At 33.1% G+C, this 18934-nt stretch overlaps 7 protein-coding genes and 1 further gene across 7 annotated transcripts in view, besides 3 other annotated features; 4 read left to right on the top strand and 4 right to left on the bottom strand.

Moving 5' to 3' along the window:
* Kpol_1046p9 (uncharacterized protein) overlaps positions 1-634 on the bottom strand; it is a gene marked incomplete at both ends in the record, with an annotated part of 2497 nt that extends 1863 nt beyond the window's left edge. Inside the window, one exon of the mRNA XM_001642925.2 lies at positions 77-634. Within this exon, the coding sequence (XP_001642975.1) occupies positions 77-634 (558 nt within the window).
* A 1061-nt stretch (positions 635-1695) lies between these two features.
* Positions 1696-3288: a sequence feature (similar to hypothetical protein; correction of possible frameshift sequencing error~similar to Saccharomyces cerevisiae PSO2 (YMR137C)).
* Positions 1696-3611, top strand: Kpol_1046p7 (the record flags this gene model as incomplete).
* Positions 3290-3406: a sequence feature (similar to hypothetical protein; correction of possible frameshift sequencing error~similar to Saccharomyces cerevisiae PSO2 (YMR137C)).
* Positions 3408-3611: a sequence feature (similar to hypothetical protein; correction of possible frameshift sequencing error~similar to Saccharomyces cerevisiae PSO2 (YMR137C)).
* Positions 3612-3713: 102 nt separating this feature from the next.
* On the bottom strand, positions 3714-4937 carry Kpol_1046p6 (GATA-type transcription factor; the record flags this gene model as incomplete). The annotated part of the gene is made up of 1 exon (XM_001642924.1): positions 3714-4937. The coding sequence occupies one exon, from the start codon at positions 4935-4937 to the stop codon at positions 3714-3716; it is 1224 nt and encodes a 407-aa protein (XP_001642974.1).
* A 4234-nt stretch (positions 4938-9171) lies between these two features.
* RIC1 (Ric1p) lies at positions 9172-12156 on the top strand (the record flags this gene model as incomplete). Its single annotated transcript, XM_001642923.1, has 1 exon — positions 9172-12156. The coding sequence occupies one exon, from the start codon at positions 9172-9174 to the stop codon at positions 12154-12156; it is 2985 nt and encodes a 994-aa protein (XP_001642973.1).
* A 455-nt stretch (positions 12157-12611) lies between these two features.
* Positions 12612-12866, top strand: Kpol_1046p4 (cytochrome c oxidase subunit 6B family protein; the record flags this gene model as incomplete). Its single annotated transcript, XM_001642922.1, has 1 exon — positions 12612-12866. One exon carries the CDS (start codon positions 12612-12614, stop codon positions 12864-12866), a length of 255 nt encoding a protein of 84 aa, XP_001642972.1.
* An 871-nt stretch (positions 12867-13737) lies between these two features.
* On the top strand, positions 13738-16758 carry CWH43 (Cwh43p; the record flags this gene model as incomplete). The annotated part of the gene is made up of 1 exon (XM_001642921.1): positions 13738-16758. One exon carries the CDS (start codon positions 13738-13740, stop codon positions 16756-16758), a length of 3021 nt encoding a protein of 1006 aa, XP_001642971.1.
* Positions 16759-16942: 184 nt separating this feature from the next.
* On the bottom strand, positions 16943-17377 carry SWM2 (Swm2p; the record flags this gene model as incomplete). The annotated part of the gene is made up of 1 exon (XM_001642920.1): positions 16943-17377. One exon carries the CDS (start codon positions 17375-17377, stop codon positions 16943-16945), a length of 435 nt encoding a protein of 144 aa, XP_001642970.1.
* A 504-nt stretch (positions 17378-17881) lies between these two features.
* Positions 17882-18934, bottom strand: Kpol_1046p1 (uncharacterized protein; the record flags this gene model as incomplete). The annotated part of the gene is made up of 1 exon (XM_001642919.1): positions 17882-18934. A coding segment is annotated over one exon (1053 nt), but the record flags the coding sequence as incomplete, so codon positions are not given.

Raw genomic sequence — 18934 nt, 5'->3', positions numbered from 1 at the left:
TTTCCTAAAAAATTTAAAAACGGGGTTCACATAAATTTTAAAAATGTTAATATTTTTCCCCCCAATTTTTTTTTTCTTAATCAGCGCCCTTTCCCTTGGGAATTTTTGACCCCCGCCAATAACGGTAGGCCAATATACCCGCGCTTGAAATCCAAGCTTGGTTAGGCTTTATCATTTCATCCCACAAATTCCGGTGGGAAATTCTGGGGGTAACAAGAATATCCCTGGCCTTCATGGGAAACTTGTAATCTCCATTCCTAAAGAGGATCAATACAATTGAGTGGTTTAACCGAAGTGGAGGCATCCTTACAACATGTAAAATACCTAAATGTTCAGAAAATGATCCTGCAATACCATTTAAGGCAGATAACTCACCAACACCAAATGTAGTTATGAGACAACCCAACCTTTTTAATCTTGCATAACCATCAGCAGCATATGCAGCATTAAGTTCATTAGCATTACCAGCCCATCGAAGACTAGGTATCTTGTATAATTTATCTATTAAAGGCATGTTAAATTCACCTGGTAAACCAAATATAGTTCTAATATCCATTTGTTTTAATCTATGAAACAAGTACTCAGCAACAGTAATTGACGAAGGCAATAAAGCCACATCCGTATAAGTCTCCATAATAACCCCTATCTATCCAGACAAAATTTCTCTATTTATAAATTTCAATTAAAATATATGTAGTTTTGTAGAGCCTAATAACTTGATTTGATTAATTAATTATTCTTCAAAGTAATACTCTATAGGACTCTGCGACTAAGTTTGAGATCCCTCAATGTAAACTAACGCAAATAGGAATTATTACAACAATTTTAGAAGAGCAAAACTTTTGATCCACCACAGATAGCCAACTGCTCTTGAGAGTTTGAGTAATGCCTCTATTTATATTAACTTTAAACATAACCTTTGTCTTCAATCTACTAAATTTTTCAATTTTATTTGGAGATGACTTAATTTTGACTATTCGAAATGCTATCATGAAAAAATAGCAGTAAAGCTCCGTAGCTACACAATAAGATTTTTTGCTTATTGTTCGTTCATACAGTAAACCAACCTTAATAATCAGAATTGAGTTAGAGATATGAATGAGGAATGTAATTAAACTGGAAATGAATCTAAATAATGTATTCTATTGGACATATCTACAGTCGTTTCCATTCTTGTCTTTGCCTCACTACTTTCACTGTTGCTACCATTTAATCTTAACCCATAATTAATCATTGAACACAGTGAATGGTGAACCAGTTAGAGAAAATAATTACGCCAAATGTTTACCATATTAAATCTATCTCAGAAGAAAAAAATATTAGTTACATATTTCTATTAATTGTACTCATACCATTATTCATACTTCAGTTTTATTATTATATGACACTATCCTTCACCATAGTATAGTAGTTCGTTACCTGGTGAAAATTTCGGGAATGTTCATAAATGTAATAAATTACATCATCGAATTTGGTGAAAACAGATCAGGAAAGAGGAATCGAATCAAGTATAACAGAAACTTGATTAACAAAAGAGTTAGCTTCTAAGGCATTGTTGGATATATGTTCCGTTGGTTTATTATTCAAGTAGTTAGAGTTTAATATTTGTGGTGGTTATTCCTTGTCTTTATTGTACAAGGAGAAGTCTATATACTATTGCTTTAAATAAGGTAATGAATTTATGCCTTTGGAGTGATGCCCAAGCGATCTATTGTTGAAGTAAAGGGTTCACAGGTTAGATTGAAATCCAGGTCCAAAGGTTCAACGAATTATAATGGTAAAGGAAGTAAGAGTATTACGAAGAGACAATCTAAATTATTTGAGTTTAATATTCCAACTGCATCATCGCTTAGGATAGGTAAGAGAGGGCCAATTGAAACATCAGTCCCAGTTTCTAAAATATCGGAAGAGAATCCAATTATTATTAATGACGATGATGAAGATGATGATTGCGATCCTATAATTAGTGTTCAAGAAATCTCACAAACCACTACAGTTGTTGGCGATGAAAGTGGGATTAAAGAGCTAACAAATTATGAAGTAATTGATGATGAAACCATTGTGTGTCCTATTTGTAACGTTGATATTTCCAAATTGGAAATTTATTTAAGGGAGTCACATTGTGAAGAATGTCTGGAAAAGATTCAAGGTCATGATGTTGTTAATTGTGAAACAGAAATTTACGAAGTAGAGGAAGATATTGATTTTGCAATGATCCCAAAGGGAAGCGCTGAAAATAATTTTGAAATAAAACAAGTTTTACAGAGAGCTGTAAGTACTAGAGAGAGTAAGATTGTTAAAAAATCTCCAAAAGAACCTCGAGTTCCAAAACCAAAAGCGCCTTTACCAGCAGTTAAAATCATTTCCTTCAAACTTCAGTCATATAAAGTAGTTGTAGATGGGTTTAATTACGAGTCGGATCCATCGATCAATAGTTATTTCCTTTCACACTTTCATTCAGACCATTATATAGGCTTAAAGAAATCCTGGGATCAAGGTAAAATATATTGTTCAGAAATTACAGGGAATTTAATGGTCAACAAATTTAATATAAATCCAGAGAATATTACAGTATTAAATTTGAATGAAAAATACTGGATAAATCCAAACATTTCAGTGATAACACTTGATGCTAACCATTGTCCTGGTGCAGTTATATTTTTGTTCCAAGAATGGCAAGGTTCGGATAAAGATGACGATGCCCTTCCAATTAAACAAATTCTGCATACTGGTGATTTTAGAAGCAATAAAAACATGATTGCTGATATTCAAAGTATTACAAAAGGAAGTATAATCGATGAAGTTTATCTTGACACAACATACCTTACTCCAGGTTATCATTTCCCATTGCAGGAGTCAGTCTTAAAGATAACTTCTGAATTTGCATATGAACTTGAGACAAAGGGCAAGAAGATATTATTCAATGATTCCCAAAAGTCAATTATGGGTTTCCTATCAAGACCAATAGGAATGGATAGACAAATTCATAAAAACTTATTCCTTATTGGTACTTATTCAATTGGGAAAGAGAAACTTGCCATTGCAGTAGCTGAGAAACTACAAAGCAAGATATTTATTCAGAAAAACTCATCAAGATTTAGTGTGATAAACCAATACTTCAATTATTTCCCAGAAAATATTATCACTTATGATGTTCGTAAATCCAATGTCCATTTAGTACCCATATCAGTTCTTCGAAACAAAGATACAATTGAATCATATATGTCAGAGTTCAAAGATATCTACGGGGAATGTAATTGCTTTTGTTCCAACGGGTTGGACTTTTGCTAATAGGTATGGGGGGAAAATAGACGAGTTTATAGCATTGAATCTAAAGTCGAGCATTGTGAAATGCTACTTGAAGATAATGGGAAAATACGATACACTGGATGTTAATTCAATTTTGAAACAGTATAAGAAACCAAAAAAGATTTCAAGTGTTTAGAGTTCCTTACTCGGAGCATAGTAGTTTTAAAGACTTAATAAACTTTGGAGTTGCCATAAATTGGAATGATATGATTGCGACCGTTAACTTAGACGATCTAAAAAAGATACGTGATATGAGTGATTGGTTCAAAGCATGGAAAGTTATAAGAGGTAAGAACAGATAAAAACTTATAGATAAAATTACTCATTACTCATTAGGAAACATCAATTATCTAGTAACACTATAGTATATATCTATATATCAATTTAATGCATATTCTTATTATCTATGATTGTTGTGTAAAATAATCTTGATCTAGAGTGGTATCATGAGATATTAATTGGATATAATCATCAGGAACTCCTATATCAACTGGTACCTTTCTATCAGAGGGTGAGGTCTTTTGTCTGTACCTCATGAGTAAGTTAGCATTTTTATTACCAAATTTTTTAGTTAATTTACTATAAAATAGCCCACAGGCATTGCATAAAGTCTTATTTCCATATGGTCCTCTTCTCCATTCAGGAGTTTGTGTTTCTCCACATTGCAAACATTTATTTGAACTAATTCTTGTTAGTTTAAAGTCTCTAATAAAATCTGATTGTACCGCAGCAGGTGCTGTTGATGTTAATTTATATGAATTTCTGTCACTTGAATCTAGAGGTAAAGAAGTAGTTAGAGAAACAGATTTCGATCTTTTATTATTAGCATTTCCTATTATTGAAACTGGGTTCAACATCATGTCTATTGAACTCGTTCTTTTATTAATATTCTGTTGTTGGAATTGTAAAGGTATCACAGGATCATCTGATTCGTATTCGTTCTTTCCATAATTTGGATATAATCCTGTACTGTTTGGAATATTAATATCTAATTTATCCGTTAGAGATGAAATAGGAGGTAATTTGTAATTTTTATTCTCATCAGTCATATACGTTGGATTTGAAGGTGTAGCTTCTTTTTTACAAATCTCTAGGTTCTCCTTTAACGATATTAATTGGTTAATTTGAGATTGTAGTGAAGTCAAAATTTGAAGTACTTTATGAAGGTTAGAAGTTGGTACAGTTAATAACGATTCTGGACCGTTTGACGATAAAGGTGTGATTACATTTGATAATTCTCTTGATAATAGTTCATGTGATGACAATAGAGACGAAATTTTATTATTTATTGAAAATTGAATGTCCAGTATTGAATTTCTTCTGCTTGAATTTGGCCAAGATTGAGTAGGAAGAACTTTACCTATTGCCCAATCTTGATTACCTATCCCTCTATTATTTGTCGCATAGAGTGAATCTGCTGGTAATATATCATTGTCGTTGACGGAGAGTCGTCTTGCATGTGGTGATAATGGTGACAATGGTTGTGTAGAAAGGTTATTATTTGGTTCTAATGTATTTGAATAACTAGCTTTACGAAATCTAATAGTAGGAGGGGATGTTGTAATGGAAGACTGTTTCCCAGGGAAACAATCCTGTGAATGTGGTAACGTATCTTTTGCAACGAACATTGCTATAGATGGGATAAGCTAAAATTATTGAACTCTATAGTGAAATATTCGAAAAAACAGCACACAAATAAATATACTTGCATACATAGACATACATACATATAAATCCATTAAATCGTTTCGAGCATAGAGACATACTTACTTATATATATGGGTAGATTCGAATCTCGATATGATAATTAATTAATAAGTGCAACAAGAACTACGACGACGACATGTGTGTGGGTGACATGGAGGGATGAGTTTCTACGATATAGGATAGATCTGAGGATACAATTGGGTGAAAAGGGTAGATAAGATGGGCAGAATCGAAACAAACGTAGGCAACCAACGAACTATCCATCATAATATAATAAGAAGATATAGTATTATATTATAAGAAGAAGATATGGATGGATATTAGGGATCGTCAGGCAATGTTCGGTCCCGAAGTGGAAACTGGGCTGGCCAATTCGGGACAATTTCTCGAGAACTTTTCGAAGTTTCGAAATTAGAGATTTCGGAAATTGGATTATCGTGTGTAATGACATACATTTCTTATAGTAGGGTTTACGAATAGGGAATAATTAGGTCTTGGTATCAATATGGTATCAATTGGTGGTATATTTTGTGAGGTTCTCTTATTGGAAGGTCGAGGTGGGTGTTGGTATTGCAGTTTTAAAATATCATAGTGAATAGATTTATCATTGAATTAGAAATTACAAATGTGTGAATTAACTGTACGTTTATTGTGAAGTATAAACATTATGAACATCTCTCTATCTTATTAGAATCACGGTTATTGTCGGGTCTTACTTTGTTCATGACGAAAAATGTCAGTCCCTGATATCTTCCTCGTAAAATATCATACTTCGGGTTTTCAAGAAAAATGTGATTATCATATGACCCCCACATGACCTGACCAAGCGACATATGAACGTATTGATATGGTTGAAATTTCTCGGGCAAGGGGAAGGAGGGGGGGGAGAAGGTGGTGGTGGTGGGACCAATTGCCCTCTCATGAGGTTTTTAGTATGAGGACAATTTTTTTTTTTCACACACCAAATCCATTACTCTTGGGCCATCCCTGTAATAGTACAAATGTAGTTACAACCACACCCCGGCTACGGTAATCACTCTACCGGAGCAACCAGACACTGATGAAAACAACCCACACTGCAAATGGCAATGGGAACACATGCAGGAGATGTGAAACTAGCAACTCGAGATATCATTCATCCCTTCAAAGATACCATCTTCACCATCCCCTTTTAGGCATACAAAAATACGTATTGTAATTGTTATCATTATAATTGATTGCCTACACAATAAATAGAAATATATTACTTCTGCTGCTGCCAGTCCTAATAATCATCGTCTCCATACGATTATATCTTAGGTTTCTCGAAATACACATATATATAAATATGCACGCACACACAGACTATAACTTGTATTCTCAGTATATTGCAGAGGCCATCACTAAAGCTATGAAGTTTTGATGATATCATAGGTCCTTCGAAACATTTTAGTTCAAGATTTAAAGAAGAAAGACATATAGTAAGATCGAGTAACAAGAATGTTAGAAACTAAATACGCATTTCCAATGAAAAAAACAAAATAAAAAAGTTGACTCAAATTAATGTTTGAAAAAGCAGCTAAACTGGGAGAGTTCAGTTTGGCTATAGACGTTCTCTGTGAGTCTCGGTAGTGGGGGGTAGGGAAGTTCCAGAAGTCTAGGTTATCGCCAGAGGACAACCAAAGTCTTTGAAGTTTCCCAAGAGAACATACAAACAAGAAAAAAAACCACACCACGGTCATGTGATTAGGGTATGTTTGAGTTAGGGTATGTATAGGATGAGTAAGTTGATAATGTATATTCATGACACTCTTTGGATTGTTTTTACCGTATATTGCATTGCCTTATTTCATCTTTGTCGCACCTAAAGTATCTCTATTTTCATTTAATTAATTAACTCTGAAAGGTAAATATATTGAAAAATGGAAATAGTAACAGTCTGTTTACTCTTCTTGCAAGAATGGTAGTAGTAATTATTCCAATGTATTGATTGTGATCAAAATTACTGATATTTTACAAATAACTGCTAATATAGATAGATATGATTTAAATCACCTTTTATATTTTTAACAGTAGAACATGCTTGATATAGTCCCATCTGAGTGACATAGACACGCGTCAGTGATATCATATTACAGTCGTTGATAATTATGACCAGGGCTTGTTGTCTCAAAAATGTTGACGACTATCACGTGCTAACAAGTCATTCAATTTTCCCCTGCAAAAATATTGGGGTATATATACCAGCACACTTGAAAAAGCCAAGTGCATGCTTCCTTCTGCTCGACCGATTCATTACACTTGCCATCAAAAGTAAAGTACATCTCTTGGCCTATCAACTGTAAGGTCAATCTCTGGAAACCAAGAACTGAACTACTTTCCAGTAGATATCACCACCACCACCACCACAACTACCACTAGTGCCATTTACTACTCGTAGTGATGGTGGTGTGTTCCTCTTCTGAAGCTAATTATGATCAATCCTTCTGATTTGAGGTGAGATAAAAGCTTTAGGACAAAAGATAGAAACTCAAATATCTTAAGAAGTATTAAATCAACCCAATATGGATATGCGACACGAGACGTATCTCATCAATTTACGAATTAGGTCTATCCAGAATCATAAAACAGATAATAAATAGCAGCAGCAGCAGCAGCAGTTTTACTTTTTGAATTTTGTTTTGATATTTTAAGTTAGCTATAGTTGTAATTCTTCAATACTGCTGGACTGTTTATATTGTAATCTTGTCTTATAACTAAATTTCTTCTAATAGGATTTCATACGACAGAATATCGCTGCAAATGCAAATGCAAATGAAGAGGGTCATACTTAGAACAAACACTTTATAGCCAATAACAGCGTATTGGTGGTTTAGAGGTAAAGATGATATCTCTTTTTCTTGCAAAAGGAAGTTTCAGAGGAGGCCATAGATCTCGACAAGACAATAGTATATTTATGTATTCGTGAAAAGAAAGTACGTAAAAATAAAACCATCAGTTTCACAAGTTGGGGAGGAAAGGAAACATACGGAATAATGAACAGAGGGTTAGAAGTCTATCATTATATCAAAAGAGATTCTATTATAGGGGATTCTATCCCAAAAGTAGAACTGTTTTCTATTAATTTAAAGTTATTCTTAATCGATCTTTTTTCATGACCTGTTCCAACAAGATAAAGAATAGGGTTGAAAGAATCTCAGTTAAATCGTTAGCTCTGATCTTGCTTCTTTTTTTTTTGGTTTCTTTTAGATGCCCGTCGAATTAATATTCATATACGATATCATCAGATCAATTGGTTAGTCTCTCTTATTTGGTATATCCAGCTAAATACACTTATTTCGAAGATAATGATGTATTTCTTTACATGCACCGACGGTATCTGACGGCAATGCCTAACTTAGTTATATTAATGGCATTCTTTCCTCCACCCCCACCCCAACTAAAGTGTAGAGACCTGAGGTGTCACTTTAAAAAGAGATTACGGTACATTTGTAAAAATATCATTGAAAATCTTTGATTATTTTATAACAATGAATCAGTTTATGCAATAAAGACTTTAATCACAGTCTTCTTCAAACTCTCTTTATTTGAAATAGCGAACGACCGTACTTTCCTTTCGCTTGCTATAAAACGGAAAGCCTTCATCTTATAATTCAGAACTAGATTTCCAATATTCGACATTATTATATATAAATATATTTGCATACATCTGACTTTTACTTATAAGTAGCAAGCCTATTCTTTATCCATCTTCGCCTTCTTTCAGTTCGTTAACTATCAGATCTGACTAGATATGTCTGGATCTGGCTTGGTTTAGAATTTCGAGATCCCGTACATTCTATACGAACTTCTCTTATATTCCCGAAATCGCCATTAATCGATATTTCGAAAACCTGTAAACATAACAATTCAATATAGAACTTGATCTATGATCTTTGAAGGTTTGTAATTGGAATATCACCTTTGAACTGATCCAGTATAGAATCTTGTCATACTTAGATATTATTATTGTACTTCAATTTTAAATTTAGTCATCAATTGGCAAACTCCTTTTTTTATTACAATTTCCACAGATTGATAATTTGAATCAATTAATTGATTATATGTTACCAATTGAGGTCTGAAGTTCAAAATAATTTTAAAAAAACATATATACAACGTGTTGGGTTATAAATAATGTGGCCAGTAAGTCCTCCTGAGGAATTGAAAATTCATGACAGGTTCACTGAATTCGAAGATAACATTACCCTGGATATTAACGACAATGAAATTTTACAAACAGTACCGGTACCTCAAGCTAATATCCTAATTATGCTTACTCCAGGGAGAGTGCTTGTATACAACTTCAAACCTTTAGCATTAGTGGCTACTCATGAACGTACGGCTGAGTCTATAGTCGACTTTGGTGTGAATGTAAGAATGTCATCTTCAGTAGTATTTATCGATGAGGTTGAGGGATTAGTATCCAGGGCAGATGCAGAATATCTTCCTTACCATAAGGGTAAAATCGTTTTTTATGTTTCTACAGATAAAAATTATTTATTAGCATATCAAATTCTTAAAAATGCTACAAATTTAGTTACTTTCAGAGATTTTGGCATTCCAGTTGTTGCTGCCTCCACTAAATGTAAGAAATTTAATCCAAATGAAGAAGATACCAGAGATGATAATACATTGACTGTAGTGCAAAAGAATAACCAAAGTATGGTAATTCAAAATGGTTATTTGACAAAAAGAGGAAAAGGGTTTTTTCAAAATTTTAAAATGACAGTAGAGGCTCAAGAAGAATTGGCAGTGAAAAGATTAGAATTAAGATTAAAGGTTATCTTGAAGTTCGATCACGAAATTATAGATTTTTTGGGTTTCAAAAATTTTGATTCAATCGACAAGGAAACCTTGGAAGAGAATTTGTTGTTATTATTCCCTCATGGTTTGCAAATTATTCATTTTAATAATTTTAAAGTACAAAAATCAGAATTAGTTAAAGTTAACGATGGTAAAAAGATAATTGTGGTCTCCAAACATCTTTTCGTTATTTCAGAAACAAATGGTAATGAAACAATTATAAATGAGATAGATATAGTCAAAAGGCATGCATTTGCTAAAGATCTTAAATCGACAGAAAAATTAATTTCGTCATTTCAATATAAAGATACTTTAACGCTTGTAAAAGAAAATAAGATTGAATTTTATAAACCAAAATCAAGCGAATTAATTACAGAATTGTCTACTAATTTTAAAATCAAATTCTGTGATAGATTGACTAATAACGTTTTACTTTTAATATCAAATAAAAATTCCATGTATTTGTACTCAGAATTTGGTAATTTGCTATTTTCAACAGAAATTGATGAAGATAATACCTACGGCTTTGATTATTCAGATTTTGCATATTATGACATGCGTTTGATTGCAGTTTCTAAAACAGGCCACTACCAATCTTGGAATTTCTGGCAAGAATTACCCCAGAGTCACTACGATTTTAATAGTCCTACTTCATTCGTAGTTCATAATCTGAATAATGATATTTCATTATACTCTACTTCTGTTGATCCATATGCAAAAAATGATATATTGTTAAATTTGAAACTTCCGACACGTACCGTTAACAACTGTGTGCCAATTGTTAGAATCAACAGTAATTCTACACTAATTGTTGCATATGTTTCAAATAAAAACATTCTATTAGTACAAAATGTGGAAACTGGTATTTGGTATCCATTTTTAGATCAAATAATAATCGATTTTCAATGGTTAGGTAATAACTATTTGGTATGTCACATAAAAAAGAATGGTAATAATATTATTCGTTGTTTAAGATTGCCATTGGAGGGTTTAGATAAAAAATCGTTCATGGAATACGTTATTTGGGAACATTCTATACCAAACGATATCAATGATTTCCGTTTCGTAGTGAATACATTGTTCAGGCACAAACAAATAAAGAAGAAGAGACCTAGTTCCGAAGCAGATAACAATACTGAAGATATGTTCAAAACGGGTGAAATAATTTTGTTATTTGATAATTATATCACTGTGATTGACGTTATTTCCATACCCCATGCATCTGGTATTAATGTAATCAAGAAATTTCATCAATATCTGGAGATTAATATCCCACCAGAGATTTCGATGGAATTTATTAGTTGGATCACCAACTATAAAGATGGCTTATTGGTTTACGCTGGAAGTAAAATTTATAAAGTTGTTCGTGGAATCAAGGACGAAGATTGGAAAGTTGAAGTTTTATTAGACAGAGTTGAGAGAATAATCGATGTCTTAAAAGATGATATATATCTGATTCAAAATAAGTGTGTTCAGTTATATACACTAGAGAATATTTGGAACATGAAAAAGAAATCACTAGCAATCCCAGTGGATGATGATTTTTATCCGATTTCTGTATTACCTGAATCTGCAACTTTACATGGAATCCATATAATATATCGTCCTCAAAGCACAAAATGTACAGTCAAGCATGATATTTATTTAGATAAATTACTTTCAATGAAATTATCAGAAGGCATTGATCCATCTGAACTATCTGCCCAATATGGAACATTGAAGCATTATTATTTTGCACTAGAAAAAATATTATCTCAAAAGATTTTGGACAATGAACCATTAGATGGCATTATTAAATTAATTAAAAAGACATGTGAAGTACAAGTAAATGGGTTTATTAGAAACGATAATACCAATTTATTGGAGATAATCAGTAATTGCCTAAGGAAAATTGAAACCAAGCATTGGAATTATCTATTCCAAAGTCTAGAACTGACACCTAAGGATCTATTGGCATTATGTATTGAATCAAACGATGTGAAACTATTAGGCGTACTGTTACTGGTGTTTTTAAACTACAATGAATCTGATCTGGTGGACAATTTAAGGGAGGAAATGGAAAACAACGAGCCCCAATTAAAAGACGTCACAGGAGAAAGGCAAGAATCGTCATCCACTGTTGCTAACGTCTTAAGAGACGAGCAATTGATGTTAGAAGTTTTAAGATTATTAGTTACAGGAGCTGCAGCAAGTTCAGACAAACAAAAAGCATCGGAATCTTGGGATATGTGTTTTCAATTGATAAGATTGCTAAAGGAATTAGACAAAGAAAACAAAACACAATTGGTTAATAAAGCAATGAGTATACTGACATGAAGAACCTTCAACATTAAATGAATGGTTGGTTTGATAACTAACCTTAGTACTACAACAGTAGTAATTGAAAGAACGCCAAAAAAGAAAAAGAAAAAAAAAAAGACACACGTGACCTTTGTCCAATAAATTTCGAAACTGATTTTTCTATTTTTTAATACGCTCTCTACTCTTGACAACAGGCAACGAAGTAGAATATTGGAAATTTATCGTTAATAACCCACATTAAGATGAGAGAAATGGTCAATTTCACTTTTAATTTCGTCTTCAATTGACACATTTAAGAATGATAGAATCTATATATACTCATATACATTTATAGTTCTTGCACCATATGCATTTTGTATGTGTGGCTCTTTATATTTTACAAAGTAAAGGATAGATCATTAATAAAATAGGTTTTTATTTTATCCAACTATAACAGCAACTAATATATCAAGAACAATATTGACTACGAAATGTCTGAAAACAAACAAGAGTCCGCTTTACATACCGTTGGCTTCGATGCTAGATTCCCAAACCAAAACCAAACTAAACATTGCTGGCAATCATATGTTGACTACCACAAGTGTATCAACTTGAAAGGTGAAGATTTTGCTCCTTGTAAAGTATTCTGGAAGACTTATTCTTCTCTATGTCCAGTTGATTGGATTGAAAAATGGGATGAACAAAGAGAAAAGGGTATCTTTGCTGGTGACGTCGACCATGCTTGATCGGTCCTAGCAATTTGAGAAAGAATAAATGAATGGCCAAAGGAACAGACAAAGGACACGAATTCTCAATAGATCCAGTGTGAGCAATTCTAGTTGTTTTTATTTTCAAGTTTTTTGGTACTTTTTTGTTCATTCTGTTATTCATTTACTTTCTCTTTCTCAAGGTCTCTCACCCTTTTATGTAACGAACTTCCCTTTCCTGCCCTCTGTGCAGTCAGTCTGCATTGCAAAACTATTTCCATCCTTGCAAGCACTCATTGATTACCTTTTAAATTTATATTTCAAGATTCTTAAAACTTTTTAATTTATTCTTTAATTTTATATATCATTATTTTTCTACAATAAAATAAATTACAAAAATAATAACATTAGCGCTCTCAGCAACTATGAAATCCTAGAACAATGACGATGATCCATTCCAACTGCAATTGATCATTATTCAATGCATTGGTTTGGCAAATATCGCTTCCTTTTGTTGATCACGTGATATGAATATTTTCCTCTCTAATGGCAAAGAAAGGTTCATCAAAAAAAATTAAAGGACATTTTTGAAACTTTAATTGAAAAAAAGCTTGCTATAAGCATTAAGGAGACGGCTAATTAAACCATTTATTTTTACTTGGAGGTTTGAGAAGAGTTCTAATATGGGTGAGGTATTGTTGGGTCCCAGTTGATCTATTATCGAAGTATTGTTGGGTCCCAGTTGATCTATTATCGAAGTATTGTTTGTGTTTTAATTGTCTAGTTTGGTTAAAGACAAGCTTTGATCTTTTTGTTCTTTTTTTAGTAGCATCAAAGCAATTAAATTGTTACTTGGTACCTGAATTTATTATCTATACCAGCTATTGATTTTATTTATTTACAGATTAAAATGGTATCTGTTAATGGGAAAATAATTCCATTAACACATACTATATGTGCTGCTGCTGCCTTTCTAGTGGCTTTAATAGTTGGGTATTCTTTACATTTTCATAAAATTGTAGAAAATGCACACTATGGTTACCCAGAAGAATGGTTCCCAAGTGTTTCTGCTACTATCGGAGATCGTTATCCTGAAAGATCTCTATTCCAAATATTGATAGCTTTAACAGCTTTCCCAAGATTCTTACTATTATTAGGTCATTACTATTTAAATGGTTCTCTTTTCGGATTAATTGTTGGTGTTGTAAGAACTGTCACCTGCGGTGGTTGGGTCTACATCACAAGTACGGATGACCATTTAACTCACGATGTTTTCATGATCTCTTACATGGTTTTGACTATACCTTGGAATATCGTTATCACTAAAAATTCTTCAACAAAATTGAAACATACTAGTGTAGCTTCAATGTTCTATATCACTTTATTCCCATTGATTTATTGGTATATCCAACATCAAGTCCATCATATTCCAGGTGCCTACTCTGTATATGCATACTTTGAATGGGCTTTGATTATTTTTGATGTTACCTTCGATTCTTTGTCTTACACAGATTTCAGTGATATTACAATTAATATCGGTATGAATGCAGATTCAGTAAGCGAAGAAGCAAGTTGGTTTTTTAAGGTTAAAAACGATGCTAAAATAGAAGATAATTCCGCGACTGCTACCATTGTAGGTATCGAAAAGGAGGAATTACTTGAAAATAATGACAGTTTCACAACTGAAGAAATAGACACTTCTTTCACTCAGGTTATTCAAGCAGATGATAGTAATATTGAAATTCTAATTGAAAAAACTGAAGAAATAACTTATATTTCTCATTTAGACAATCCACCTTCCTATGATTCCTATATCTACATTATTACCAATTTATTCAACTCATTTATCTTCTGGACTACTTTGACTGCTCTAGGTTGCTCTGTTTGGCACTTCCCATTGTGGTACATGGGTATCTCTGGTTATGAAGCGTCAATTTTAGGTTACATGGGTTCTGTTGTTCTACTTTTCCCAACCGTACCAAATATTATTTATCAATATGGTTGTTTAGTTGGTGGTTTGATATCTATTGGTTCATACTTGGTGTATATCCCAGAATCAAGATTGTTAGTCGTTTGTGCAGGTGCTGTAATAATAATGTCATATTTTGCACTAACTATTCAATCGATTAAATCATCTAGAATTAATGGGGCCTTTGTATCTTGCTGGTTACTTGGTTTAGTATTATCAGTTGTTATGAAAATGGGATTTTTCTCAAACAACCCAATTTGGCCAATTATGCACGAAGAAAATGGAGGTTACAATAAGACTGCTTTGATTTTTGTTACAATTTTTGGTATCTTATCTCCATATGTCAACTCTATTCATTTTGTAGGTGAAAATGGAGTTGAGAAATCTGCTATTAAAACTTCCTTCTTCTCCAAATTATTCATTGCTCTTGGTTTTGGTTCGATGATTTTTGCAATTCATCAATTACTAACTGATTCTTCAACTCTTATCTACTGGTCTTGGGAAGGTTATGGTGAAACCTCACAAGGTCCATTGCCATGGCCATGGGCTGCATTGAGTTGTGTCGTTATGTTATTAGCAGCTTTCTTTGCTACTTTCTTCACTGGTAGAGCCATGTTCCCAACCGTTTTGTTGATGGCTTCCACAGCTGTTCTATGTAATAAAGATGTTAAAGAATGGAATAAATATATTTATGGTGGTCTAGGTTATATCATATCGATGATATTCTTAGTTCCAACATATTTGTCTGCCATGAGTGCAATTGACAGTCTATGGATCTTTGCTTTGGCCGGATTTGTCCATGACCTATACATCTTAGCTCATGTTTGGGTAACTGCTTACGCATTTGTTCCATTTGGTTGGATTTTAAGAGAGAGCATTGAGGTTGTTCTTGGAACATCAACACTCTTAATTATAATAGGTGCGTTAATTGCAAACGGCAAAGTGTTGGAAAAAGGATCCGCCCTTGGTGGCAAATTTGTTAGACGCTTATTGTTGTTTGTGGTTTTGACTTTGGCTCTGATTGCAAATTTCACTAACGAATTACAACTAAAAGAAGTACCACAACCATACCACCCTGACTCCAAGTTGATCACCGCGGGTATCTGGACTATACATTTCGGTTTAGATAATGACATGTGGGCCTCAGAAGATAGAATGATTGAATTGGTTAGAGAAATGGAATTAGATGTCTTTGGTATTTTAGAGACTGATACTCAACATATTGTTATGGGTAACAGAGATTTGACAAGTAAAATGGCTCATGAATTGGGTATGTATGCAGACTATGGTCCAGGACCAAACAAGCACACATGGGGTTGTGCATTGTTTTCTAAATTCCCAATTATCAATTCCACTCATTATTTGCTACCATCGCCCGTGGGTGAATTGGCTCCTGCAATTCATGCCACGATTAAAACATATGACGATATTCTAGTCGATATTTTTGTTTTCCATAGTGGTCAAGAAGAAGATGTTGAAGATAGAAGATTACAAACAGAAGAACTATCAAGACTGATGGGTAGCACAAATAGGCCAGCCATTTTGTTAAGTTATTTGGTTACCGAACCTCTAACTGGTAACTATAATACATATGTCAGTGATAAATCTGGTATGTATGATATTGATCCAACCGACGATGATAGATGGTGTGAATATATCTTGTTTAAGAAATTAAGAAGAACTGGTTATGCAAGAGTTGCTAGAGGTACTATTACAGATACAGAGTTGCAAGTAGGGAAATTCCAAGTTTTATCTGATAATGAAGTTGAAGAATATGGTGAAGATTTATATTCTTTTACACATTCATCTGAACCAGAAAATGAAGATATGAAATTCCCTGATATGTTCTTGGGAGAAGGTGAAAGAGGACATTATTACCATGTTTTTGATGAACCAAGATATTATAGGGGTTCAAATTATCAAAATGGAGACGATATTAACGATAATGATACTGATGAATGAACTATAAAAAAAATTAATGGTCTCTTTTAGTAAACCTAAAAGGTGAAAGATTGATTGTGACAACAGTAAAAATTCTATATCTTAAGTAACACAATATTTAATTATTTGAATTATTTATATCATTTAATGCAACTATTATTTTGTATCAAATACCACGGTTATTTGAAAATGGTCTAAAGCTAAACTATATGAAGTCATGGACTTCAACTTCTTCTAATATCAAGTTGTTCAGTGGTTCATCAATAGGTTCATTTGTTGAAGGATGAAATTCTATTCTGTGAATTTCGCCTGTGTTTTTTCCTTTTGCAACGTCTATTTCTTGGATAATTAAATTTGGAATATATTCAAAACCTTTCAAATCATACTCCTCACCTTTCATAACAAACCACATATCAAGTGCACACTGTACAACCTCCTTAGCAATAGTATGATCTCCATTTTGCCAATCGTTGAATAGTTCTTCACAGATACGGACAGCATTCAAACTTAGCTCACCATCATTGGCAACAACTTTGTAGTGATAACTTAAATATGGTCCATATTCTTTCAATAGCACAGGAGAATCTCTAAAATTCCGAAGAAAAGTCAACGTAATCTCCTTTTCTAAAGACCCAGTCATCAGAGTGCTCTATCCTGATCATAGCTACTCTCATTTAAACAACCTAGTTCGAAACTTCTTTATTAAATAGTTCTTATTCAGGTTCACATTTCATCATAATTTCGATATTTCTTCAATTTCCTGATCTGGTTAATAGGAAGAAGGTTTCGGCATCGCTTCAAAAATGGTATGGTATGTCGTATATAATAAATACACCATGAATAATTTCTGTCATTGATATTAAAGAATGCAATGTCACCTTCAATGGCATTTGCTCTTGATGCACCTATCTCTTTTATACTGAATTTGAAATACAACCTACTTGTAATAGTAATTTAATACAGTTTTATTCAGTATAATAAATAAAATTAATAAATATTAGAAATAAATATTGTTCATTATAACTTAATAATAATAAAGTAAACAAGGAAGGTACAGTGGTTGTTAAGACTTATAATGATAAGGCACCAGTATAGTTGACTGGTATAGCTTGTTGTTTTTTATTTTGGCTGTATGTATTACCTTTTAGAGGGAATTTGTTCCAGCATCCTCTATGTGATTGGTATCTGGTTTCTCTATTTCTTTATTAACATCATCTTCATCAAGCATGTTAGAAGAACTTTCTTCTGTTGAGTTGATGTTGAATCCATCATGTACAACATTGGTTGGTATAATTGGTTTCCAAGAGGAAGTCCTCCAAGCTGGAATTTTTGCATCCCACATTTGATCGATTTCTTCCAGGGTTTTACCTTTGGTCTCTGGGAACATCAAAAATGCGTGGATCGTCCCAACGACTGAGAACACACCAAATACTATATATGTTTTCCATGTAATATTCTCAAATGCACTTGGAACAAACAAACCAATAGAAAAATTGAAGATTGAATTCATAGTGGCAGATATAGAGGCACCTTTGGCTCTTTCTGTATTACTAAAAATTTCGGAACAATAAACCCAAATCCCAGTACCCCATGTAACTGCAAAAGTACCCACAAACAAATAGCAACAAGCAATTACACCTTTTGCAGCAGGTTTGTCTGTATCAGGGATAGAAATACTAACTGTAGGGTCCCCATCAACACCGCCAGGGACTCGAACAGAATGGACTGCTAGTATACCAGCAACGGCAAATATCCATCCACACATAAACATTCCCCCAATCACCAAAAGTGGTCTTCTTCCTATTCTGTCAACAACAAATAATGAAATTATTGTCATACCTAAATTAACACAATAGTTGATAGATCCAGCCACCAATGCAGTGTTCCCTGTATAACCGGCCATTTCGAAGATATAAACAATATAATAATTCATTACATTAATACCAGATAATTGTTGCCACATTTGAGCTGACATCCCGACAATAGTCTTTCGAAGAGTTTTCTTTCTAAATAAATCAAGATAAGAAAACATTTCAGCCTCTTTGTCATTTGAAACTTGTATTTTCATCTCTTCAAGTTGAATTGCGACTTCTTCAGAAATATTATGGATATCGGTTTTATTAATTCTACAAATATTGTAGGTTGCCTCATCCCATCTGTTTCTATTTGCTAACCATCTTGGTGATTCTGGTAATAG

Source organism: Vanderwaltozyma polyspora, genomic scaffold (assembly GCF_000150035.1).
Source record: "Vanderwaltozyma polyspora DSM 70294 KpolScaffold1046 genomic scaffold, whole genome shotgun sequence".
Classification (NCBI taxonomy): domain Eukaryota; kingdom Fungi; phylum Ascomycota; class Saccharomycetes; order Saccharomycetales; family Saccharomycetaceae; genus Vanderwaltozyma; species Vanderwaltozyma polyspora.
The sequence above is the reverse complement of the archived record's forward strand: the minus strand, read 5'-3'. Positions and strand labels throughout refer to the sequence as shown.